At 44.8% G+C, this 26,637-nt stretch overlaps 1 protein-coding gene across 2 annotated transcripts; it reads left to right on the forward strand.

Annotated features, from left to right (window-relative positions):
• The first annotated feature begins 240 nt into the window (after positions 1-240).
• Positions 241-22,275, forward strand: P2RX7 (purinergic receptor P2X 7). 2 transcript variants are annotated; one of them, XM_033174899.1, is made up of 14 exons: positions 241-537; positions 4,426-4,558; positions 5,207-5,278; positions 6,706-6,778; positions 9,565-9,661; positions 10,589-10,669; positions 13,090-13,219; positions 13,668-13,804; positions 15,368-15,461; positions 16,818-16,883; positions 16,997-17,113; positions 17,912-18,010; positions 19,981-20,481; positions 22,201-22,275. In XM_033174899.1, the coding sequence occupies exons 1-14, from the start codon at positions 413-415 to the stop codon at positions 22,204-22,206; spliced, it is 1,731 nt and encodes a 576-aa protein (XP_033030790.1). In that variant the 5' UTR covers positions 241-412; the 3' UTR covers positions 22,207-22,275. The 2 variants fall into 2 exon arrangements, with proteins under 2 accessions (XP_033030790.1, XP_033030791.1); XM_033174900.1 differs by lacking the exon at positions 5,207-5,278.
• The last annotated feature ends 4,362 nt before the right edge of the window (positions 22,276-26,637 follow it).

A 26,637-nucleotide genomic window follows, 5' to 3' on the forward strand; every position in this document is an offset into this window, starting at 1 on the left:
TTACCTGATTTGCTTGTGGGGTGTTTATTCATCTTCCTGTTAATAATTTGTCCGTCCCCCACTTTTCAATGTGTTTCCCCATTAATTTCCTAACTACAAAAAAGTGTTTGTGTGTTAAGTGTATTGGTTGCCCCAAGGCCACAGAGCATTTTAATCTCTTTTAATTGTGCAAACCTACACTTGAATCCCTCCCACAAAAGTAACATTCTGGAGGTGTCTGCGCAGTAGCTGGGTTACAGCTCATGTGACTGTTTTGATTTATCTTAACTTGCTCCTTCCCTGCATGGCTTTCTTACTGTGTCTTTAAGTGGTGTGGTTTTGCTGTGTGAGTGTGTGGGTGGCCAGAAACACCAGCGGCAGTGCTGTCTGTGAGAGGGTGCAGTTTGTAAGAGGCTTTTTTTGTTCCTCCGCCATGGCTGGGTGCTGCAGCTTGAAGAATGTGTGTGAATATGAAACTAACAAGGTTGTGCGCATTCACAGTGTCTACTATGGGAGCCTCAAGTGGGCCATCCATTCTGTCGTCTTCATGTATGTCTGGTAAGTGGAACAGGAAAAGTTCAGATACGACAGCAGAGAAAACAAACAGGGAACGTTGGAAGACTTGGAAAGAGCTCTCCGGCGAAATCCATGGGATTTACATCTCTAGCTCTTGATAAGGAATGCTGGGGTTGAATTGTCTATCTGTCTATTTGGATCAGTTAAACTATATCCAAGAGTTGTTTAAGTAGTTCCATCTCTTGTCTGAAAGTTAGTAAAGCTGGTAAAAATGTTAGCAACAGTTCATAAGATACTGCTTTAACAAAAGCATGTTAAATGTATAAATTTAATCAATAATATTAATTATCAGTGATACCACATTGGGGTGTTTGGGGAGAGATAGTACCTCTGGTGGGGACACATCGTGCTTCTTTTTGGTGCACATCCCCACGCTGCACTCAAATCTCACCTGTGACTGCTAGTAGCTGTCAGCAGGCAACAGCGGCCGGTGCTTATGGTATGAGGGCTGAGCTGTCACAGGAATGTGCAGGACAAGAGAAGCCTGTCGCTTATTTCAGTAAGAGCCTGAATACCATAGAGAGAAACTTCTGCACTACTAGGAGAGAATTCCTGGCAGTTGTAAAGTCCATATTATTATCTGTATGGTAGGAAATTTGTGGTGAGGACTGACCATTCTTCCTTACAATGGCTATTTTGGTTCAAAAACCTGGGGCCTCGTACAGGGAACAGCTTCAGCTGGCTGGCTAAACCAGGTGAGGGTAGCCAATGGGTCTCAAACCCTTGGTGAATGAGGGACTTCGCCTGCATGCAAAGACAGGCTTTGGCGGATGGAGCAGATGCACCTGCCATTTCTGAACAAAATAAAACAAAAAATTCCTTCCAGTAGCACCTTAGAGACCAACTAAGTTTGTTCTTGGTACAGTATGAGCTTTCGTGTGCATGCACACTTCTTCAGATACACGAAAGCTCATACCAAGAACAAACTTAGTTGGTCTCTAAGGTGCTACTGGAAGGTATTTTTAATTTTATTTTGTTTTGACTATGGCAGACCAACACGGCTACCTACCTGAAACTGCCATTTCTGCACATTGTGTAGAGGGAAGTGAGGGGGCAGATGGGGCTCGTCCACCTGGGAAGGGAACCCATCTAAGAGAAGGAAACTCCTAAGCCTCTGCTGCCTTGTGGGACTGGGACATCTTCAGCAGATGAAAAGGCTCAGGAGTAAATGCTACACAAATCCAGAGTGTCAAGCTTTATTTTTTCCTTAACTGAGCCTTGGACACCTCCTTCCGGCAAGTCCTGCATCCAAGCTGGTGTCAAATGTACTGCTCTGCTTTCCTTTGGACCACATGAACGAGGCCAAGAGGTGGGTCTTGTCGTCTGGGCAGCCCAGGACCTCCGTACACACTGCGCAGGCTTGCGCCCCAGGAAGGTCACTTTGGTGCTGCTATTGCAGTGGTTTACCGGTAACTCTCCCCCTGGAGGAGCACTCCATTGTCTCTCAAGACAGATAGATGCCAACAACAAGATACCACATTATTTATACAGGGTTTTAAAATGTTCAAAGCAGCTCACATGTAGTGATGTACCGGTAATCTTTAGAACAACAACCTGATAAGATAGGCTGCTAATGCAATCTTAGGCTGTGTTAACCGATGTTTGATGTCTGGATCATGGGAAGTAATGGCTCTGCTCTGTTTTGCACTGATCAAGCTCCAGTCCTGGGTGCCACATTTTAAGAAGGGACAACTGGAGCATGCAAATTGGAGCAAGCCCAAAGGAGGTTTGGAGGTTCTGGAAATTCCCATGGTACCTAAGTATGTTTAGCTTAAAGAGGAGAAGATGAAGGAGAGACATGATAGCACTATGCAAAGGCCTGAATGACTGTCATGTGGAACATGGAGCGGGTTTGCTCTCCGTTGTTCCAAAAGGAAAGAAAAAACAATTTGTGGAAATGGTTAGGGAATAAGATTTCAGCTAAAAAGGATATGTTTTTGAAGGTGAAGTCCAGCCAACAGTGGAATAAGGCTGCCTGTGGTCTCCCCTTCACTTGATGGCAAAGGACAGGAGAAGGGTGGATGGCCATTTGTCAGAGATGCTTTTGTTGCACCCTGCATAACAGAACCTACACTGAGCAGGGTGTTGGTCTAGTCCAGGCATAGGCAACCTTCGGCTCTCCAGATGTTTTGGCCTACAACTCCCATGATCCCTAGCTAACAGGACCAATGGTCAGGGATGATGGGAATTGTAGTCCGAAACATCTGGAGAGCCGAAGGTTGCCTATGCCTGGTCTAGTCGAACCCCTACTGTCCCAACTCTTATTGATATTACTGCCATTATTTCCTCTTATCGCAGACACGGGATGAATGGACTAAACTGGACTGAAAGAGAACAGTTTGCCAAATATTGAGGCCCTACCTGGCACTATCGTATCACTCCTATCATTTTAAGCAGGCATGATCCCCCCTCCCCCAAATAATGGGAACTGTAGTTTATCAAGGGTGCTAAGAGTTCCCCTCACAGGGCTACAGTTCCCAGAGTGGTTTACTCTTCCCTGGGTACTCGGGGAATTGTAGGTCTGTGAGTGGGTCGGTGCCCTTGACAAACTACACTTCCCAGTGTTCTTTGGGTGGGGGGAGCTATGACTGCTTAAATTAATACAACACTGCTTTAAATGTATAGTGCAGATGGATCCACAGATTCAGGCAGGGACTGTCTTATCTTATAGCTCCACCTCAGACTTTAGGTCATATCCACACCATATATTCAAAGCACATGGCCTTCCCCCAATGAATCCTGGGAACTGCAGTTTGTCAAGGGTGCTAGAAATTGCTGGGGGAAGTAATGACAGTTAAAGCAGCATAAATGTGCTTTAAATGTACAAGTAAACATGTGGGGTTTAACTATGCCATCTTGTTGGTTTCTGCACAGCCTGATCCAATGCATGCTTATGCAGAAGTAAAGTTCCACTGAGTTCACTGGGATTTACTCCCTATTACTGGTAAGTGTGCATAGGATTGCAGTTGAGAGTGCACAACTGCTGCAGAGTAAGTCACACTGAAATCAGTGGAACTCATAAGTAAATGTGTAGGACAACAGAAAAAGCCTACTAAACTGGTCTACTAAACCTGTGCTGTTGGGATTTTATTTTTACAGGAAGAGAACTTAAGGGGAAGGACTTTATGGTTTATTTATCACTCTGAAGTAGAAAGCTTTGCATTTGCAACAACAGCTGATACCAGTATATAGTCTTACATAGTGACCTTTAAAACATTTTAATCAATGAAACAGAACTGTAGTAACTGAGTTTAGGATCACACAGCCTTGGAAATAAAGACCCCAGAGCTTTCAGGTCGTTGACCGTAATAAAGATATTTGATTTGATTTGATTAAAGACCCCAGAGCTGAGAATTTTTTCCTGCTTGCATTGAAAAGTACTGCATTAAATTGATCTGGACATATTAATTTAGATTTGTTTCTGAGCATATAACGTTTGGCATTCTGACTCCTAAGAGAAGAGCCTTCTTCCAGACAAGCACAGCTTTGTAAGTTTGGTGTGTGACCTTCTTTCCCACCCACGCATCTGATGAATGCCATGATGTACAACAAGCCACTCTTAAAGGGACACTCTCAACGTAGTAAATAGGGTGGTGGGTCTGTGTTGCTTTATGGCAGGAATAACAAATGGCGAAGCTGTGGCCCTCCAGATGTTGGTGGACTGCAACTCCCATCAGTCCCAGACAGGGTGGCCAATGCTCCTTCCACTCGCTCATCTCTTTAGCGCACCTGGTCATCAAAATGGCACAATTTATTTCTAACCCTCCATGGCAGTATCTTGCTCTGGGTTTGCATAATACAGGCAGTGCTGTAGCATTGGGGGGGGCGGCAGGGGCACCACCTCAAACCCTTTCCATTGTGTCTCTCCAGTGTTGTCCTTATTGCTGACAGACGCTATCAGAGGAAGGACTCCGTCATCAGCTCTGTGCACACAAAAGTGAAAGGGGTGTCTCAGACTGAAGCAAGGATCTGGGACACAGTGGAGTACACTCTCCCTATCCAGGTATGTCTCAACTCCTTGACCAGGGAGCAATCTGCTTTTCAGTGACCTGAGTGACTGCTTTTTGGCTTTAGGTTATAAAGCAGAGGTTGGGCACGCCTTGAGTGGGCATTACAAACCCTGCCTGGAGATGCTGGGGATTGAACCTGGGGCCTTTCTGAACGCAAAGCAAGAGCTCTGTCAGTAAGCTACAGCCGTTCTCCAAAGGTTCACTGAGCTATATGGCCCTTCAGCAACATGGGGGGGGGGGAAGGTTCACCACACCTGGTACAGTATAGGTGAAAGACTGTAGGTCACTCTCCCACATCTTCAGTTCAGCCTGTGCTTGAATACCTTCAGTGAAAAAAAAACCATGTTCTGAGGCAGACATCTTCCACTGTCAGTCTTCTCCCATCCCCAATTTTGTTTACTTTGTTGAACATTCATCTAGAAAAAAGAGGATAACTCCATAGCTCTTGATCCTGATGGTTTATGATATTTTGCTTGGTGCCTAATAAATGTATTGCCCTCTTGAAAATGGGGGGTTTGTGGCTTTTGATTCCCCCCCAAACAGAACAGCCTTTTGAAGAGATCCGCTTTTAACCCCCTTTGATCAGTTAAGAGTTAACCTCCTTTGTTCTTTCTCTTTTGCCTCCTTTTTTGTGTATGCAGGGAATAAATTCATTCTTTGTGCTAACCAATATCATCAAGACGGAGAAACAAGTCCAGGGACTTTGCCCTGAGGTAACTCAATTTTGTGAGTGATGTTATTATCTGTGTGGAGAGGGAAATAAGCCATATTCTGTAATGGAAGGCTTTTTAATTAGTGTCTCATTGCTATGGTGATCCTACATCATCAGGGGCTGATTCATCTTTCCCACCACAACCTTGTTAGATTTCAGAGAAACAAAAAACCTGCAGCAACTAGTCCAGAATTTGTTCTTTGCATTCTCTGTTTAAGTTTGAATCTTTTGGCAAGTGGCAAGATACATTCAGGGCTGCATTTTGTTCTACACGTCTCGTAAGTTTTCTGTTCAGGCATGAAATCTGGTAACTGGTGTAGCAGGTTTCAGCAGCCCAAGGATCTCAGATTTCATTTTAGAAAAATGAAATGACATTCCTAGTCCTTATGACCAGGAAGATAGAAATATGCAGTTTCAAGTGATGTTGAGCAGGGCTTAATGGAACCTAGCGCTTTGGTATAGCTCTTTACCCCACAGCTTTTACCCCACAACTGTTGGTCCCAGTCCTGAAGTCCTGCTCTTCTTCAATTTTAATGATGGCTTGCTTTATTTATTTATTTATTTCGTACATTACAATAATAAAAAACAATATAGAAAACAGTTTAAAACAACCTACTATCAGGAATATAAGGTGTGTTGCAAAAATATACACCTCAAGTGGTAGACAAAGGAAATAAATGCTTTCTCCAAGGAGGCCTTCCTGGTGTCTTTGTTACATATCTTGAGGCGCCAGGCAAAAACATTCCTCTTCTCCCAGGCCTTTGGCTAATTAAACAATCTAGGGCCTTTAAAACTGGGGGCAGGACCGGTGCTAGGGTTTCTTGCACCCTAGTCGAGACCACCTTCTAGTGACCCCCGCCGCCCGCCCCCTGCCAAAGCCTGCTTTAGCGGGAGCCAGGGTGGTGATGTAGGGGGCAAGCAGCACCTCTCCGCTACAGCGGAGAAGCTGCTGCTAGCCTGTCCCGCCCCCCCCCCCCAAGCCTGGCCAGCGCCCCCTCCATTTTGGCGCCCTAGGCAATTGCCTAGTTCGCCTTAATGGATGCGCCGGCCCTGATGGGGGGTATTGTTTTTGCTTGTTACTGTGTTGTGTATTTTTGTGTTTTTATATTGTAAACTGCCCTGTGATCCTCAGATGAAGGACGGTATAGAAATTTAATAAATAATACAAATAAAAAGAAAAAATTGCCTTGCTGAGAGTGAGACAGGCCAAAGTAGGACCGCATACAGCCAAGCCTGGCAACTGTAGTTTGTCAAGGGTGCTTGGAATTGTAGCTTTGTGAGGGGTAAACTACAGTTCCCAGGGTACTTTGGAGTAGGCCATGTGTTTTAAACATACAGTGTGTTCACAGCCAGGGCTCTGGCTCCTGTTGGTGTGGTCTGAAATGAAGCATTTTGCATGTTTACTTTCCCCCCTTTCCTTTTGCTCAGTTTCCCCTTGCCAAAGCTGTTTGCTCTACCGACAAGAGCTGTATGAAAGGTCGTGTGGACCCTCAGATTAATGGTACGTGGGTTTAATGTTTGTAATATGCTGCAGAAAAAAGTAAAAGAAAAGCTGGTTGCTTTTTAAATTTTCATTTACAAAGCTCAACAAATTTTACAGCCAACAATAATGAAACTTTACTGCAACAGCAACTTAAACATGAGGTGACTGTGACTCCATACCTTATGATAAAATGTTCCGTTTACTTGTCACTTGATTAAGAAAGGCTAATTGGTTAATTATATGGGGAGATATGAAAGGAAGATTTCGTACAAAGATTACCACAATTAAGGACAAAAGTGGAAAGGACCTAACAGAAGCAGAAGACATCAAGAAGAGGTGGCAAGAATACACAGAGGAATTATACCAGAAAGATATGGAGGTCTCATACACCCCAGGTAATGTGGTTGCTGACCTTGAGCCAGACATCCTGGAGAGTGAAGTCAAATGGGCCTTAGAAAGACTGGCTAACAACAAGGCCAGTGGAAGTGATGATATTCCAGCTGAACTATTTAAAATTTTAAAAGATGATGCTGTTAAGGTGCTACACTCAATATGCCAGCAAGTTTGGAAAACTCAGCAGTGGCCAGAGGATTGGAGAAGATCAGTCTACATCCCAATCCCAAAGAAGGGCAGTGCCAAAGAATGCTCCAACTACCGCACAATTGCACTCATTTCACACGCTAGCAAGGTTATGCTTAAAATTCTACAAGGCAGGCTTAAGCAGTATGTGGACCGAGAACTCCCAGAAGTGCAAGCTGGATTTCGAAGGGGCAGAGGAACCAGAGACCAAATTGCAAACATGCGCTGGATTATGGAGAAAGCTAGAGAGTTCCAGAAAAACATCTACTTCTGCTTCATTGACTACACAAAAGCATTTGATTGTGTCGACCACAACAAACTATGGCAAGTTCTTAAAGAAATGGGAGTGCCGGATCACCTCATTTGTCTCCTGAGAAATCTCTATGTGGGACAAGAAGCTACAGTTAGAACTGGATATGGAACAACTGATTGGTTCAAAATTGGGAAAGGAGTACGACAAGGCTGTATATTGTCTCCCTGCTTATTTAACTTATATGCAGAATTCATCATGCGAAAGGCTGGACTGGATGAATCCCAAACCGGAATTAAGATTGCCGGAAAAAATATCAACAACCTCAGATATGCTGATGACACTACCTTGATGGCAGAAAGTGAGGAGGAATTAAAGAACCTTTTAATGAGGGTGAAAGAGGAGAGCGCAAAATATGGTCTGAAGCTCAACATCAAAAAAACTAAGATCATGGCCACTGGTCCCATCACCTCCTGGCAAATAGAAGGGGAAGAAATGGAGGCAGTGAGAGATTTCACTTTTTTGGGTTCCACGATCACTGCAGATGGTAACAGCAGTCGCGAAATTAGAAGACGCCTGCTTCTTGGGAGAAAAGCAATGACAAACCTAGACAGCATCTTAAAAAGCAAAGACATCACCTTGCCGACAAAGGTCCGTATAGTTAAAGCTATGGTTTTCCCAGTAGTAATGTACGGAAGTGAGAGCTGGACCATAAAGAAGGCTGATCGCCGAAGAATTGATGCTTTTGAATTATGGTGCTGGAGAAGACTCTTGAGAGTCCCATGGACTGCAAGAAGATCAAACCTATCCATTCTCAAAGAAATCAGCCCTGAGTGCTCACTAGAAGGACAGATCCTGAAGTTGAGGCTCCAGTACTTTGGCCACCTCATGAGAAGAGAAGACTCCCTGGAAAAGACCCTGATGTTGGGAAAGATGGAGGGCACAAGGAGAAGGGGACGACAGAGGATGAGATGGTTGGACAGTGTTCTCGAAGCTACTAACATGAGTTTGGCCAAACTGCGAGAGGCAGTGGAAGACAGGAGGGCCTGGCGTGCTCTGGTCCATGGGGTCACGAAGAGTCAGACACGACTGAACGACTGAACAACAACAACAACAACAACCACATTTAATTGGTACAGCCACGCTGTGTGATGCGCCAAAAAGCAGATTAAAGGCCCATAAATGCGATTAGTTCAAGACAGGGCATAGGATGAAGTGTGAGGTTGTGCAGGTTCTTTGCCACACATTCAGTGTGTAAATCACATTCAAAGGAGCTGCCACGAAGATTCCTTTAGGGCAGGGATTTTAAACGGGGGTTCCTCACTGTCCCTGACAATGAGGTAGGTCTGCCATTTCTTTACCGTGGTTAACAAACCTCACAGATTTATAGTCAAAAGATCTGGAAACGCTGCGAGTTATGTAACTTCACATGCATTTTAAAAGAGAATTAAAAAATAATTCATTAGACATCCACTTGCCTTTAACAGATACTTTATATCAGCCTTCCGTATGTTCCATCAGCCCCGATGGCAAATGGGAGGTTTGTGAAGGCTACTTTACTGACGATATTTGATGGCCAGTTTTGCCTACAACAGGATTGTAAACATACACAAACACACGACAGATAGATAGATAGATTTCTTACAAACCACATACCGTAAGCTTCAAATCCTGGCATTTCATGGGCAGTGCCAAAGTTCCTGTGGGTGGCAAAGAAGGCCAGAAAACAGTTTGTGACATGTCCCAGATATTGCCCTTGGTGTGGAGTTTGTGTGAGTAGTGGTTGCTTGCTATGACATCTGGAATTGTATTTTGCTATTCTGTGCCATAATGTTTTCCTTACCTGTAATGTTCCTAATCTGTGTCTATAAAAACAAATCAGTTTAAAAGCTCTGGTATTTTTAGTGAAAACAAAAACCTCAACTAGCAGCAAGGTTATATTCCATAAATGAAAGTTGATTTCTGCTCTCTACAGGAATCCAGACCGGCAAATGTGTGAACTACAACACTACCATCAAAACATGTGAGGTCGCAGCTTGGTGCCCAGTGGAGTCAATTAAAAGGGCTCCAGAGTAAGACAGGTTTTTTCATAGCAGTCTGTGCGCCCTTTTACTGCGAGGGGGGTGGACCTCAGGCTGGGGCTGCCTGGCCCCTGGTACTCTCCCCAGGCCATGCCCCTCGAGGGCTCTGGGTCACCCCCTGGTTGACCTTGGTTCAAATGTGCAGGTTTCCCACCTGCAACGGGTGTGCCACCGTGAGAACAGGATGCTGGAGCAGGTGAGCCATTGGCCTGATCCATCAGCCTCTTATCTCTGATCGTGCCTCTTGCTTGCTTAGATGAGAGAGATGTGTGAATATGTGTAGAAATTCTCCTACCACACAAGGGTAAAATTTGCATCCATTGATTCACCCACTTTTGCTTCTTGCTCTGCTCACCACTGGCATATGGCCCCTGGAATGTTGCCCAGTAGGGAATGCGGCCCTCAGACCAGAGGGGCCCCCCCCCTGCGCTTTACTATATTCAGCATGTGGGCCCTTGACACTCTCATTCCTGCTAATACTGATAAAAGTCACTCAAATATATTTACAACTCTAGAAACAGCTAGAAATCCCATTTGCAGATCCTGTGACTTTCCCACCCATTGAGCTTCAAATGCATAGCAGCTTTCCAGCTAATACAGTGGTGCCCCACTAGACGAATGCCTCGCTAGACGAATGCCTCGCTAGACGAACGGCATTCGTCTAGCGGAAGCTGCCCCGCAAGACGAAAAAGTCAATGGGGCTGCCTCGCAAGACAATTTTTTTTTCCGTCTAGCAAAAACCGCTATTTGCATTGGTGCTTCGCTAGACGGAAAAATCGCTAGACGAAAATACCCACAGAACAAATTATTTTTGTCTAGCGAGGCACCACTGTACTGTCATTAAACTATATGATGACATTTAATAAATGGGACCTTATTTTTTGAGATCTCTCATCCTTGTCTGGGGTCTCGTTTTAGGCCTGCCATTCTGAGAAGTGCTGAAAACTTCACTGTGCTGATAAAAAACAACATTCACTTCCCGAAATTTAATTATACGAAGTAAGTGCAGACATGTGTTTCAACTGCCCTCATTTCCCCATTCCTGGTAAATTGCTTTTACTATTACTGCCTCTGGGGCAATGTTGGGGGTGCCTGTTTAAAATTGTGCTTGTGTGACTTGCTGGAGCCATCTCTGGGGTCCTCCTGTCCCCCCATCTTGTTTGCATGGTTTACGTGATGAAGCCGTGGGCTCATTCACGCTGCTCCAATTCTCCTGCTGAGATCCTTCCCCAGCCCAAGTAGAATCAGCAAACCACTAACCTGCCCCAGCTTACTGTTACCACCAAACCAATGTTTATGGTTTGTTTTGCTCCAAGCAAGGCACAGTGGCTAAACACAGAACAAAACCTGGTGTCATGCTTCCTTCGTCTGATTCAGACCAGGAGTAGGAGGCATTTGAGGAGGATGACTTGGAAGGTTGAGGTGGGGGCGGGGAGAAGGCTATGCCACACAGCCCTGTTGACGATTCCTCCTCTGTGCTCAGACACACAACAAGGCGGGAGTCCTGGGGGCTGCTCCTTCCCTGCGGGAAAGGATAAGGAGGGCTCTGGGGCACAACTTGGTCTGACAGAGCAAGAGGATTAAGAGGGGAAGATGGGTATAGTGCTGTTTCACAGAGAGAGGCAGCACAGGGACAGTTGTTATTCCAAGTAGCTGATCAGTCTTTGTTTAGAAACTTGGTGGGGAGGCAGGGAAACTCATGGAAGCAACTTTGCAGCTCCTGGGCTGTTGTGGAACTCTTACTACTAATGTCAGACTCCTGGTCCTTGGCTCTTGCTAATGAACTTATTGCTGTTACTCCTTCGCCTTGTAAAAGCACCTGGACCAGGCTCTGCTCTTTATTAGCCACTGAGTTTGTATTGTTAGACCACCATAATAAAAACACACTTCTTCACTTTCAAGCAAAGAAACCTGTTAATTGGTTTTGAGTGGGGGCCAGGACACTTGGCTTCAGATCATGGGTTGTTGGGAGCAAAACAAACCATGGATGCTGGCTTGGACATCATGCTAAGATAAAGCCCACGGTTTGCTGCTTGTGCCAGGAGAGTGGTTGGGCAATGTGCAGTAGCACTTGCATGCATGGTAAGCCATGGATTATGGCTTACCATGATGTCTGAACATAGCCACTGCTTCTAAAAGTTATATCCACCACTATCCCACTCCAGGCTAAACTGCACAATATGTTATCAGCTTCTTGAAAGTCACAAAAATTACTAGCCTGCAGACATTTTTTTGCCCTGTGGCCTGTGCTTCCTGCAAATGAGGAGAAATTATTTCAATTGCAGCCAGCACAGACATGCTGGCTACTGTCTCTTAGCAGACTAGCAAAACTTTTTGCAGGCTAGTAACTTTTGTGGGTTTATTCACAAAGCTGATGATGTATTGTGTAGTTTTGGCATCCAGTAGAGTTGTGGCACTATAGATAACAGTGGTACTATAAGAAAAGCATAATAAAAAATAAAAAATTCCTTCCAGTAGCACCTTAGAGACCAACTAAGTTTGTTCTTGGTATGAGCTTTCGTGTGCATGCACACTTCTTTGGTATCTGAAGAAGTATGCATGCACACGAAAGCTCATACCAAGAACAAACTTAGTTGGTCTCTAAGGCGCTACTGGAAGGAATTTTTTATTTTTTATTTTGTTTTGACTATGGCAGACCAACACGGCTACCTACCTGTAAGTGGTACTATAAGAAAAGCATAATAAAACTGTTGTGATAGAAATTTCCCCCAGCTCTTTTTTTCCTTAGTATGGAGTAGGGGGATGCTGAAAGTGGGGTTATGGGCTGTTGGGTGATGGGGAGTGTGGTTTGAAGACATCTGGACTGGCGTTGGGATGGGGATCTCTGTGGAGGTGCGGGGCTGGGGGGGGATATTGATGATGGGAGGGGAGGGAATCACCAGTCCTTCAGTTTGAGGTGTTTTCCAGTTGCTTCATTCAGCTGCTGTGGTTGTTGTTGTAGGGTTGTTCATCTGTGATGTGTTGGTTTGGTTGATCTTGGCCTGGTGTCTTGTGCTGTATGTTCAGTGAGACGATTCTGTGCATGGTTGTGGTTGGCTGTACTGGTTTGCATTGTTGTGTCGCTTCTTTTGCTTCTTTTTCCTCTTTACTGTCATCCAATTGTTTGCTGTTGTTTCATCGTGGTGGTCGTGGCTGTCACTTGGTGGGTCTGTCGGTTGCCATTCCGGTGGAGGGTCGAGTTCAAGGTTGTTCAGTAGTTGCTGGGCTTCAGGTATGTTGGTAGCCATGTGTTGTGTTGTGTTGGTTGTTACAATGAGGCGGAAGGGGAAGCCCCACCCCCCAGTTAATTTCAATTTTCTTATAAACGCTCGGCGAAGGCAGCCCAGCTACAATAAACAATTAATTTTGTGTTGCCTGCAAAATTAAAACAACACTACTTTCCCTCCCATTCTCTGCAGAAGAAACATTTCACCGGATTTTAATATTTCCTGTACATACAACAAGTACACTTCTCCGCATTGTCCAATTTTCCGGCTGGGAGATATTCTCCAAGCAGCAGGAGAGAACTTCTCAGAGGTGGCTGTTCAGGTCTGTGTCATCTGTTTTGGCTATAGAAGGCCTGTCTGTATTATGCCTCTGCTCGCTTGGCTGTGTACAGCCTATACATTTGAAACACGTTCAAAGCAAATCCTTTCCTGCAAAGATTCTGGGCCCTCTAGTTTACCCACTCACAGAGTTACCATTCCCAGCAATCTTTAACAAGCTACAGTACCCAGAATCCTTTGAGCAAAAGGAAGTTCTTCATATGCACTTTAAAGATAAAGTGCAAGCTGAATTATTTCTCCCTTCCTTTTGATAAACTTTCAGTCTGTCAAGAGATGGTTGGGAAGCTGATTGGCATAAGGACCAAATATTTATTTCTATTTCAAGGTCTGATCTGCTGCTCACTTTTCACCAGCTTGGGAGCACAACAGTGTCTCCCCTTGTTGATGATCAGCCCTGTGTTAAAAGTACTCATCTTACTCTCTCTCCCAAGGGTGGCATCGTGGGCATCGAAATTAACTGGGATTGCAACCTGGACAAATGGCTTCACCGCTGTGAACCCAAATATGGTTTCCGGCGTCTGGATGACAAAAAAACAAATGAAGCCTTGTACCCTGGAAACAATTTTAGGTAATTTTTTTTTGTAATTTTAGGTAAAACATGCTTTTGAAGACTTGGCTGTGTTGCAGCCGTCCCCAACCTGGTGCCCTTCAGGTGTTCTGGACTATAACTCCCAGCAGTCCTAGCCAGCAGCCGGGTGCAGAATTTAGCATCTTGAACACTTTAGTTGTTTCCCCTCCTCCCCCATACTCTAAATATTTCTAGTTTCTAGGTCTCATGGCTGCAAAGGTTTGAAACAGCACAGGTGATGCCAGAGAGGGGCTGAAATGGGCTCTCCCCTGGCCACAACAAGATAGGGCTTCAGTTTCCTACACTGTTTTTTGTTTTCCCAAGACTAGCAGCAGAGAAACCTATCCCAAACAAGACAAATAAAATGTGTGCAGATTTGCTTGACTTCCATGCATTTTAAAAACATTGATTTTCCCTCCCTCTTATAACGTGCATTTTGAAATGGGCTTATTTGGGGATTTCAATGATTTGGCAATTCTGAAAAACCAAAGGCCTTCCACACCAAAGTCATCTGCCACCTACCGCAGTCATGCTGATAAAGCACACAGGATGTCTCCCCGCCTCGTGACAGTCCCTTTGCTCACTGCCCCACTTCCCCTTTTACTCCCAATTTGGTGATAGAGAGTGAAGCCAATCCTGGCCTGCACTGTAGGCTGAGGGAGGGGGGGGATCACTGGGAAGCTGCACCCCAGCTTCCCAGGGAGAACAGGGCAGCATAGAAGGAGCAGCTGCAGGGAGTTTTGCTTAAAACTTTCTTTTAAAACTTTCTTCTGACTGCCATTTTTCACTGGACCAGAGAGCTGGAAAGAAGTTTCCTCTTGTCCCATACGTAACTTGAGAATGGGGGCTGCTGGAGTGGGTGGTAGGTGTGTCCTTATATGACAGTCTATTGCAGCTTTCCCACGACTGATGCTCTCTAGGCCAAAATGGCTTGGTTTGATGGGAGTTTTACCAGGCCAGGGAAGGCTGTTCTTTAGGAGTTTTATATATCCCGCTTACAAAATGAGTAGTTTTGTGGGTCTTGCACAAGATATTCCCATGACGATTTGCACCCCATGTTTCCATGACATTCTAAATCCACACATCAGAATGGGCTCCTTGCTTTGGGGACAGGAAGTTTCCTGTGGGGAATCCAAAATAACTTTGCCAGAAGCATCAACAGAAGCTTAGCTCTGTTGCTTCCCAGTAAAGCATGCCTGGGCCAGTGACTGGAGATCCCACAACGGAAAAGGAAAGTTCATTTATGCTGTGAGGAGAAAAGCAGCTAGTACAAGGCAGGGTGGTAATTCGATGACTCACCAGAGTGTGCCGTACTGTGAGCAGAGAACTTGCCTAACAGATTACGGAAAGCGAAATTGCAATGGCCTTTGTGTTCTTTGCAGAGAGAGGATTTGGGGTTCTGGGGTCTGATAATGAGTGCGATGGGGGTTGCAAGTTCCACACAGGTGTGTTGTGTGAGGAAGGAAGCCATCTTCCAGCGATTTTTGGAGTCCAGGCCAATGCTCACATCATCCAAACTGCTCTTACAATACCTTGTCCAACTGTGTTGTTCGGTCCTTGCAGATTTGCAAAGTATTACAAGCAGGCTGGTGGGAAGGAGGAGAGAACCCTGATCAAAGCCTATGGCATTCGCTTCGACATCCTCGTGTTTGGCATGGTAAAAGGAAACTCATCCTGACGTCCTGTTGTTGGTTTTTGATCATGTCAGAGAAATGGGAATTTGAAGGCCAGATTATGTATGACATCATTGGCAATTGCATGATTTAAAAATTATTATTTGTATGCAGTGCTTTTTTCTAAAAAAAAATATGTTTAGGGGTACTCTCATTTTGACTCAATAAAATCACCATTTTATAGTTCAAATCGGGGGAAATAAATACAGTAAACGGACAAAAGTACAAAGATTCACAAAATGTTCAGGGGTATGGGTACCCCTGTGTCCCCCCAGAAAAAAGCACTGTTTGTATGTGAATAGCAGGCAATGGAAGCCTGATCTGGACTAGGGTTGTGGCAGTGTGGGGAGGGGGCATAACCTAGGCCACCCATGTCTGCTATTTTTACGGAAAGGAAAGCTAGTAGAACTTTGTGTTAGGAGGCAGTTTATCCACCATTTGGGTTTCCTTTGGTATGTATTTAATTTTAAAAATTTGGGGTGGGGGAATTGAGGGTCCTCCTAACATGGATATTAAATCTGAAGAGCTGCTCGTTCTTCTTGTCAGTTCCTCAAACACAAATTGATCTTGAGATTGCTGTATGCTGCAATAGTGCGTGGAACATTATTCTGGAAAAGGTCATGCTCAAAACATGCTCTTTGGCAAAACTTTTGTCACCTTTATTCTGACATGGAGTATTCTCCACCATTGCATCCTCTTCAGGTATGGGCTTTGTGATGTGTGGATGCTGATGGTTCTGTTGTCAGCGATGGCTGTCTCCTTTCTGCTTGCAGGAATATGGATGGAATCAATTCCCTGTAAGGGACAGAAGAGCCAGACACCAAATTCATAGATACTTTTATGTATTCTGAATATGCAGCATGTCCAAGAACTTCACGTCTTGAATTTTTCTCTGTGTATGTTTGTTTGTGTGCCATTTTATTGTTGCATACAAACAAACATTTGTTTTAAAAAAGGAAAAGAATTGGCAGAAGGTGGGCTAGATGGACTTGAGGAAGCAGCTTCATGTGCTCATATTTCACATTTTGGGTGCCAATTTTTTATTATTTTATTCACCTTACTCGATTTTATACCAGTTTAATTTCTAACTTGAAATAGAGCGTAGCTTGTTTGTATTTTGCAGTTTTGTCCCCCGGTTCAGTGCTCTCTCCTCATCCACATAGTGCCCCACTTTCCTTTTTCTGGAAGCAGGCCTGACTCAATCTATGAAACAGATGACGGGGCTTCCCCATTCTCAGAGAAAAGGGGCAAAAATCAATTACTGTCTTTTAGGGGGGAAAAACCAATAATCTCTTTTGTTCTCCGTTTCCTTTTCTTCCAACCCCGACCCCCCACCAAAGGCCGGACAGTTTGATTTCTTTGAGCTCCTGGTATATATTGGTTCCGCACTCTCCTATTTTGGCCTGGTAAGAGACTGTTTTATCCCTTGGCATTCAAGTGGGGTTTGATTTCAGCACAAATTGCTTCAATTAAGAAAACTGAATCAGCATTCTCTTGGATATTCCCCCCCCCTTCACAGGCACAGTTTGTTGTTGATTTTCTCATTACTTCATATTCATGCCGTTGCTTCAAGTACAACCCAGTGAAAGAATATTACATCAAGAAGAAGTGTGAGTTGGTGCCGGGACCAAGATGGGTAAGAAATGCAATTAATTGCAACATCCTGCAGCCACTTATGGATATAGCTAGGGAATTCACCTCACTGCTAGAAAAGAAATGCTGGATTTGGACATCACACTAAACTATGGTTTAGTGAGATATGAGTGTGCCTAGTCTCCCCTTGTGCTAATCTCTTCACCTCCGACACAACGGGGAGGGGGAGTTTTTGCTTCTGCTTTTGGTTAACCACCAGGCTTGGGACTGTGACTACCATAAACTATAGTTAGTTTAAAATAGCCATTCTCTGAAACCAAGAACTGAAGTTGGCTTGTTTGAAATGAGACGTACTTAAGGTAATCCACAGAATCTAGTTTTCCGTGTGTTGTTGACTAGCCAGGTAAATGACTGCAGTTAGGTGGCCAAACAAAGCGTGGTTAAAGAAGGGGTCTGGGTTTAATTCCAAGCCATAGTTAAAACCAACCAAGGTTCAGAAGTTGACGACAAAGCCTGGCTTCTGTTCATAGTTTGTTGACAGTAAATAGTTAAGAGACTGAGCAGGGTTTTGACTGCCAAACAAACCATGCCAATCCAATAATAAACTGTGGCTAAGTATTAAGTGTGAACAGGACACTGAGTAACAGCTGCACTCTTATTGCTTAGTTGTAAAATGATAATTTGCAAAGGTCCAAACAAGCCATAGTGGTAAATGTAAGATTCAGAAAAATTGCTGCCTGTCCTAATCTTCTGTCTTCTATTATTCATACATCTGAAATAACAAGTTCATTCAGTGAAACATTTGGGTTGATAAAATGTCTTTGTTTGTTTTGTTGGGCAGACTCTACTTTATGTGACTTTTGTTGATGAGCCACACATCTTTATGATTGACAAATTTTTGAGGACGAGCCTACAGAAAGTTAAAGGCGAGGTTATTCACGTAAGTGTGTATTCACTTACACACTTTTTATATGTGTGTAAGTGTCTGCCTGTGTATCTACATACAGATTTGTGAACAGGTGAAATGTTTTCAGAGGCTTGAAGAGGGTGGGCTAGCTTGTACACACTTTCCTTCTCTAGGGTGCCTGTGAGGAGGAGACAGAAACCTCCCACTTTAGATTATTCTTTGTTTTAAACAGATGTACAGAAATTCCTGTACATAACTAATGCATAAAAACAAAGCATCATAGTCAAACATGAGCAATCAAGAAAAACAAAGGAAATATATACACCAAGTATGTTAACTCAGTCCTTCCAATCTATATGGCTGAATATTCCTGAGTACACATCACAAAACTGCTCCATTTTTCAATAAAAAATAATATTCCCATGTTCTTACTATATTTATTAATTTAACATGAGTCATTTCTCATATACACTATCTAATTTTCCAAAGTTGGAATCACTTCCATTTTAGATTAATTCCCATTTGCCATGTTGTCTAAACACAGACAAGCTGTCATTAATGTTGACTATGGTTATTGAAAGAAGCCAACCTCAAACCATCGTTTATGAAACTGGTCTGTTTCAACTAACTGCGGTTATGATTAACCAGAGTTTAGGATTTGAGTGATACATTAAACAGGCTCACTCTCGCTCATTCCGATAATGCTAAAACAATGGTTTAGTGTTCATGTTCCAACTCAGCCAGTATGGTAGAGCCTTCAATGCCCTGGCTCACGTGTCACATTAAGCAAAACCATGGCTAAGCATGAATGAACAGGTGTGCAGATGCAAAGAGGGGAAAAATCTGGTCACTTCACTCCTCTGGCAGCAAGACCAGGGGAGGACTGAAGCAACCACAATCTCCCATGCACTCACACACTCATTTATTCATGCTTAACCATGGTTTGGCTTAACATTACATGCTAACTGGGCCACTGCCTGTGATGCACCTGTTTGATCAGAGACTGAGAAAATGAATGTGTGTGTCTTTGGCAATGGCTTCATCCTACAGCTTTCAGTGTCTGATGTCCTAAGAACGTAATGTGAGCCCTGCTGGATCAGGCCAAAGGCCCACCTAGTCCAGCCTGCTGTCCTCACAGCACTCCACCAGGTGCCTCTATAGGAGACCTGCAAGACCCATCTCAAAAAGGATATGGCAGAGCTGGGGAAAGGCTGGGAAGGTTCAATAAACATGACCAGGGGTTTGGAATATCTTCCCTGGGGAGAAAGGTTAAATGTGTGTTCATGTGTGTGTGCGTTCTTAGAGCCCCCTTAGTGGCAAAATTAAAGAGCTGCTGTCTAGCATGGCTAAGCCTGTTACGTTCAATACAGCTAAGTTTGTGATAAAAGCTTTCCAATACAGCAATGCAGGAATCTTTTGCCTAAAGCGGGACTCAAACTCATGAACCTGAGAGTCTCATGCTCTGCCTACTGAGCTATATGCAGACACATGTATGTATTATATATGCTTTATTAAAGGTAAAGGGACCCCTGACCATTAGGTCCAGTCGTGTCCGACTCTGGGGTTGCGGCGCTTATCTTGCGTTACTGGCTGAGGGAGCCGGTGTACAGCTTCTGTGTCATGTGGCCAGCATGACAAAGCCGCTTCTGGCGAACCAGAGCAGTGCACGGAAACACTGTTTACCTTCCCGCCGGAGCGGTCCCTATTTATCTACTTGCACTTTGACGTGCTTTCAAACTGCTAGGTGGGCAGGAGCTGGGACCGAGCAACAGGAGCTCACCACGTCGTGGGGATTAGAACCTCCGACCTTCTGATCAGCAAGCCCTAGGCTCTGTGGTTTAACCCACAGCGCCACCCGCATCCCTTTATGCATTATTACATGCGCTTTATTATGCTTTTCTTAATAATTTTTCTTGCATGCTAAAATCAATTGGCTTACTCCTTTTTTTTGTCTATAATCTGTATTTGGTTGACCAATAAATATTCATTTGATTTGATTGCAGAGGAATACTGGTGATTTTATGCGTGCTGCCAAAATCCAGCTGCAACATCCGGATGAAGTTGTGTCTCTTGTTGGGAACTCTGAAGAGATGCAGCCCCTTCAGAGCCAAGGGGGACCTGCTTCTTCTTCTTCTTCTTCTTCCTCCTGTGAGCGTCCTGCCTGGTGCAGCTGTGGGAAATGTCGTCCAGCCAAGGGCTACTGGGAGCAGCTCTGTTGCCGAAGGAAAAATGGGGCCTGCATCACAACTTCTGATCTGTTTGAGCGACTTGTCCTTTCCCGGCCGTTGCTGAAGTTTGCCCTCCTCTACAAAGACCCCTTGTTGGACCTGAATGGTGAGGCATTCAACAGGCAGTTTCGGCACTGCGCTTACAAGCAGTACATTCACTGGCGCTTTGGGGAGGAGGACCTGGAAGAAAGGGCTCTGATCCCCAGCTGCTGCAGGTGGAAAATCCGGGATGCTTTCCCCAGCGAGAATGGTGAATATGCTGGCTTTGTGAAAAAGGCCTAGCGGGGACTTCCGGCTGGCGACGCCATAGCGGGTGGTCGGGGCTGCTTCGGCTGCGAGGCGCCCGATCCATCCCGGGGGTTAGGAGCCCCGCAACCGCAAAGCGGGGCTCCGGTTGGGGTGCGGGAAGAGCGTCCCGCACCCTGGGCTCCCCGGCTGCGCCCACGGAGGCTCCGAACCCTTCCCTTGCCCCCCCTGTAAAGGGGGAGTGGGGGTGAAGGGACAACGGAGCCGGGCTTACGGGGATATGCCCCAACCGGGATGCAAATGCGGCGACAAAGCCCGCGGTGAGCGTCTTAGTTCTACCTTTGAAGAATGGAGCCAAAGGAACCCGGTGGTCGTGAGTAACTAATTTGACCAGAAATCGAGCTTTTGGAACGATCCGGGGGGAAGGAGAAAGGCAGCCTGCCTTCTTCCCTTCGAGTTAAAGAAGCTAACCAATTTGAGCAACTGCTGCTACAGGACTGCTACAATGTGCTTAAAATTGATACATGAGACTGGCAAACTTTTTTCTTGGGAAGTAAATTAGTGGAAAATATCTCCATTTAAAGTTGCGGTATCTGCGCTCCAGTTTAGGAAAATGGCGATGAACAGAGAGGCAGGAGTAGAAATTTGATACCCACTTCCTCCCCCTCTACCAGTATGCTGGGCTTCGTCCTTGAACTGGTACTGAACTCTGGACTAACAGACGAACAGAGGCTCACTGCTTTGAAGGTGGAACTGCTGTACAGGAAAGTCAAAGTCTTGTGTGGGGGTCTGAAAGAGAACCAATTGCCCACAGAGGAGGCTTTTAAAACTTTTAACACTTTGGAAGAAAGTCTTGCCAAAGAGCTGAGAGGATGTCTGGGAAGATGGAGAGAAATGAGTGAGCTACTTCGGAGAAGAAACTCGCCTTTTGGGGGTGGCAGTCCCAAGGCGACGGTAAGATTTGTTATATCCAGTCCCCGAGGTGTGAGCTCGGGGGCCAGGGACAGAGAAATATGGTTTTTACAAGAAGAAAAGGAATGCTACAAAGAACCGGAGAAGCTGAGAGACGACGAGATGGACATCCTGGAGTTCGTGGCAAGGAGAGCTTTGGACTGTGCCTGGATCTGTGGACGCTTGGAGAGGGAAGCCACAGGGAAATTCAGTGTTGAGGCCACCAGGAGAAGAATAATGGACAGAGGGGGTGTGGGGTGAAACACTAAGTAAAATTTGAAGTAGCCTGTCATGGAATTTTGAAATTGGAGGGTGAATACTGTCAACAATCTTTCTGTTTTATTTTTTGTTTGAATATGAAAGGAGATATTTTGAGTTACTATGTTATTAGCAGCAGTTTAAAGGATAGAAGAGATAGATATGATATAAATGATTGGTGAAGATTTCAATGGAAGAAGAATCATGATGAGATATTACTACGATGATGCATTGTTAGTTAAATGTTGAATATATAATTGTGTGTAATTATATAATTGAATTTGAATTTCAGGAGAAATGGTTATAAAATAGATTAAGGATATGAACTCGAAGGAGAAAGGGCAGGGGAAGTCAATGGTCAAGATATGGAAATAGAAATTTTCTTTTTAAAGAAAAGATGCAACAAGAAAACTTGACACTGTTTGTATTTGTTTTATTAATGTATTTGTTTTGTATTTGTTTAATTGTAGGTGTGGGTGTGGGTATATGTTGTTATAAGAAAAAGGTCAATAAATTCTTATAAAAAAAAAAAAGAAAAAGGCCTAGCGGACCGTGGAGACTGTGGCTTTGGGGACAGAACAGATTCAGAGGGTGAGGCAGTGCCCCCTTTTGCAACCACCCACCTCTTCAACAATCCTGCCATTCTGTGCTTCTTGTTCCAATTAATCAAAGTCAGCACTTGCAGAGCAGCATTGTATAGTGGTTAGAGTGATGGATGAGGACGAGTTCAAATCCCCAACCAGCCATGAAGCTCACACTGGATGACTTTGAGCCAGTCACCCTCTCTCAGCCTAATTTACCCCCGCAGGGTTCTTGGGAGGATAAAATGATTGGGGAAGGAAGAACCACTTATTCTGCAGCCCTGAATTCCTTAGACAAAGAGTGAGCTATAAATGCAATAAGCAAACGGGTTTGCTCCATATTTCTTCCTGGTTGACCCTTGAACTGCAAAGTCGTTTGGCTTCTCCTCCTCCTGGTAGCCTCTGCCAAAAGAGAGAAGATGATGCTGATGAAAGCGGGTCACAGATGAGAATAAAGCAGATTTTGGGAACCGCAGGTCAAGCAAGGTGTCAGCCTCAGCCTCCCTAAATCTATTTTCTGGGAGCCAAACAAGGTATGACTTTGACACAGCCTTCACCAACCTGGTGCCCTCCAAATGTTTCAGACCACAAACCTCTTCTGGTTAGGGAGGATTGGAACTTCCTGGGGTCACCAGAGATGGGGAAGGCAGCTGTAATGACACAATAAGCAACCACAACTGGGTTTTTGAAAGCAAAACATCATGCGCAGGACCACATTGCAGAGGAAAAGGAGGCTTAGTCTTCCCACCCAGACAAAGATTCCCACACCGTGTGCTGCGGTTATCCTTAGCTTTTTGTGTTGGCAGGGGCTAATTGCCATGCTCTGAGAGCCAGTGTGGTGTAGTGGTTAAGAGCGGTAGACTTATTATCTGGGGAACCGGGTTCGCGTCTCCACTCCTCCACATGCAGCTGCTGGATGACCTTGGGCTAGTCACACTTCTCTGAAGTCTCTCAGCCCCACTCACCTCACAGAGTGTTTGTTGTGGGGGAGGAAGGGAAAGGAGAATGTTAGCCACTTTGAGACTCCTTCGGATAGTGAAAAGCGGGATATCAAATCCAAACTCTTCTTCTTCTGTGTGGGTGGGTGTGATTCTCATTGGGATCTCAGCTGGGGAGAGTTAAACTTCTTCCTATGTGTCACTCTTAGGGAATGCCAGCGTAGTGCCCACGGATGCCAGTATGCCCACCACTAACTACCTCCTATGGTGTCCTCAAAAGGTCTCACGAAATATCTCCTAAGAAATGCACAAGGCTGTTCAGGACCTGTTTGTGCTAGCTTGGGCTACCCTTGAGCTCATCCACACTTCTCTTTGTCCCGTGCCTAGAAAGCATGGGGTCCAAGAGGTTTTCCACTTGTCTAAGCAATTTTTCATTTGTGCTGCTGCTTTCCCTCTAGTGGGGCAAGAGAGCTGAAAATAATGCCAATATATTTCATATCTGGCAACCAATGCAATCCTTGGGTTTCAGATAATACATGGGTAAAAAGGTAAAGGACCCCTGACACTTAAGTCCAGTCACGAATGACTCTGGGGTTGCGGCGCTCATCTCGCTTTTCTAGCCGAGGGAGCCGGTGTTTGTCCGGAGACAGTTTTTCCGGGTCATGTGGCCAGCATATACATGGGTAGATGAGTCTAAAAAGCCTGGGACACAAATTTTCACAGCTTTCTAGTGGCTATAGTGGCTCATTTACCAGAAGTAATGTACTGTTATAAATTTTTTTGAGAGGTGATTCCCTAAACCCTAGAAATTAATAAATGCTAGGATTTTTGTTATTTGAGATGTGAAGGGAGAAATACCAGCTGCAGAGGTATCCCTGGGCTGGCTTATGCAGACCAGCCTGGCTGGGTTAGTGAAGAGCAAATCTCTTAATATGACAAAAGGTGTTGATGGGCCATCAGAGATGAATCCTTTGGCCTGGCGAGTTAACTCATCTCCAAGTACACACGCGCCTAGACTAGCGGACTACCGCTGCCCATTCCTTTTATATGCGGACGATGCGGTGATTCTATCTTACTCACGTGTTGGACTAACCAGGGCCTTGAAGATCTTTGCCACGTATTGTCAACTCAACCAATTAACTATTAACCATGTTAAATCCAAGATTCTGATTTTCTCCAGAAGTCGGAGATTATACAAATGGAAGCTTGGCGGAGCAAAAATAGAGCAAGTTCTAAAATTCCAATACCTAGGAGTTATTTTTCAATACAATTTGGGGTGGAAAGCTCAAATTCAACACCTTCTTAACAAGGCCAAAACTCTGTCGTACGCGCTCCTCCGATTCTTTTTTTCGGATGGAGCTTTGCATGTTCCCTCAGCCCTAAAGGTGTTCAAGGCAAAAGTGGTTGCCGTGCTTGCTTATGCTGCCCCGCTTTGGGCTGCGATGACAGATCTTGCCCCTCTTGAGACGCTGCAAAATCAATTCCTACGCCGGCTCCTAATGCTCCCCCTGTGTGTAAGCAATGCAGCCATTCGCCTAGAATTGAAGATTGCATCCTTAGAAACTTGCCTGTGGAAGCAAGTCTTCAATTATTGGTTAACATTGTGGCATAGATTACCAAGCCACTACCTGGTCCAATGCTTATGGCGAGATGAATTCTCTAGCCTTTGGACTAGTAGAATCCATGCTAAACTCCTGAGTTATGGAATCTCTCCTTCAGATTCCCTAAAATTAGATCAAATTACTGCTCAAAGACTGATCCGCCAAAGACTGGATGGCATCGATCTACAGTGAAATTATATGCTGGGGGGAGGTGTTTGTTCGCCCCAGAACATCGGTATCACCTTAACTTACTGCGTTCCATCATACCCCTCCTCCCTTTCGACTGTTGTCCATAGACTGGCCTTCACCAAAGCGAGGTTCAACGTTTTTCCCTCCAACGTCCTGAGACATAGATTCTCAAAGGGCCAAGCCTCCGCCATGTGCGAATGTAATAAGGAGACACTGGAGTCTCTCCAGCACATTATGTTCGCTTGCCCCTTGTTCAACGTGCCACGGGCAAATTTCCTGGGACCAATCATACAGAAACTAGAGGGCACCCCACCAGAATTCCACCTCGCCCAAATCTTGCAGGATAAGGATACTCATATGACCCTGAAAGTGGCAAGGTTCCTGGTCGCTGTCCTTTCCCAAAAGCGATGCCAAGGATCACTACAAGCTAGTTAAGGCTTAGTATGCCATTCTATTTTATTGTAAACACTATTTTATTGTAAACACTATTTTATTGTTTTCTACGGTGGAGGGTGCGCAAAGCAAGGCTTTTCCCTCACAGCAAGAGTGATAGAGAAGCTGCAGCCCTCCAAACCTTTCTGGGCTTCCAGCGGCGCTATTTGGCCCTGCGGGCTGAGGCTGGTTAGAGCCACGAGGCCCACAAGTTCCCCACTCCTGCTGTGAAGCAAAACCTGCCCCTGCCATTTTCTCAATCTGCGAAGACAGGCTTGATAACGTACAAAAAATTAGTCTCCAATAGCTTTTTACTTACCAGCTTGCCTCTACATATTTATGTTAGTCATTCTAGTCACTGAAATGTAACAAAACCCAGGAACTTGGCCTTTGCCCAGTTTGCAAAGCGTCCCTGTGTGCTCAGCACGGTGCTCTTTTGCCTCATAGGTTTGCACTAACATTTCTGCACTGATTTACAATGTTTTTTGCTTAGGAACTGGTGGGATCAATGTTGCTATCGTGTTTTAATTTACCATTTTTACATATTTGTATTATCTTCCAATCACTTTGAATTTTATATTGTAATTTTTAAAAAATTAAAAAGATGTTTCAAACTATTTTTAGCACTGTTTTTAATTGTTGTAACCTGATCCTGAGCAGAGTTTTCCAAAGCAGTTTGTGACACATGTCTGTCTGTCTCCACACGTGCGTACACACGCACGCACACACACACACACACGTGTGTTTATCAGATGTGTATCTCCCTCCCACAACTATCACAGCACACTCAGGACAGCTTGCAACGGAACATCAACACAACATCTAACACAGGTTTTTTATGGTGGGAATGTCCAGAACATTCTGGTCTGAGGTTCAGAATGAATAGCAAGGAGAGCTATGGAGAGGAACGGGTCCTGTGCTGTATGTTCAGATTAGAAGTGTGATTTGGATCCGGAGGGTTGAGCACTGTTGCTGGGAGAGTAGGAAGGGGGCCGGAGTCTGTGGTCACTTGCAAGGGTGTTGCTGAAGCGCAGACCCACGACATGCATTTGAATAAAATGCATGTGTGCTAAGTTGCATTTCTAGAGCTGCTGGGAAATCAAAGTGATGGGTTGCTAGGGTTTCACCTGTGAAGTATTATGGGCACTTTGTAGCTTTGTGAGTGAAAGAAATGGGGATAAATTGCCCTTTGATGCTTTTTGACCACTAACTGCAAATACGACAGAATGGTGACTG

Source organism: Lacerta agilis, chromosome 17 (genome assembly GCF_009819535.1).
Source record: "Lacerta agilis isolate rLacAgi1 chromosome 17, rLacAgi1.pri, whole genome shotgun sequence".
In the NCBI taxonomy this organism is placed as follows: domain Eukaryota; kingdom Metazoa; phylum Chordata; class Lepidosauria; order Squamata; family Lacertidae; genus Lacerta; species Lacerta agilis.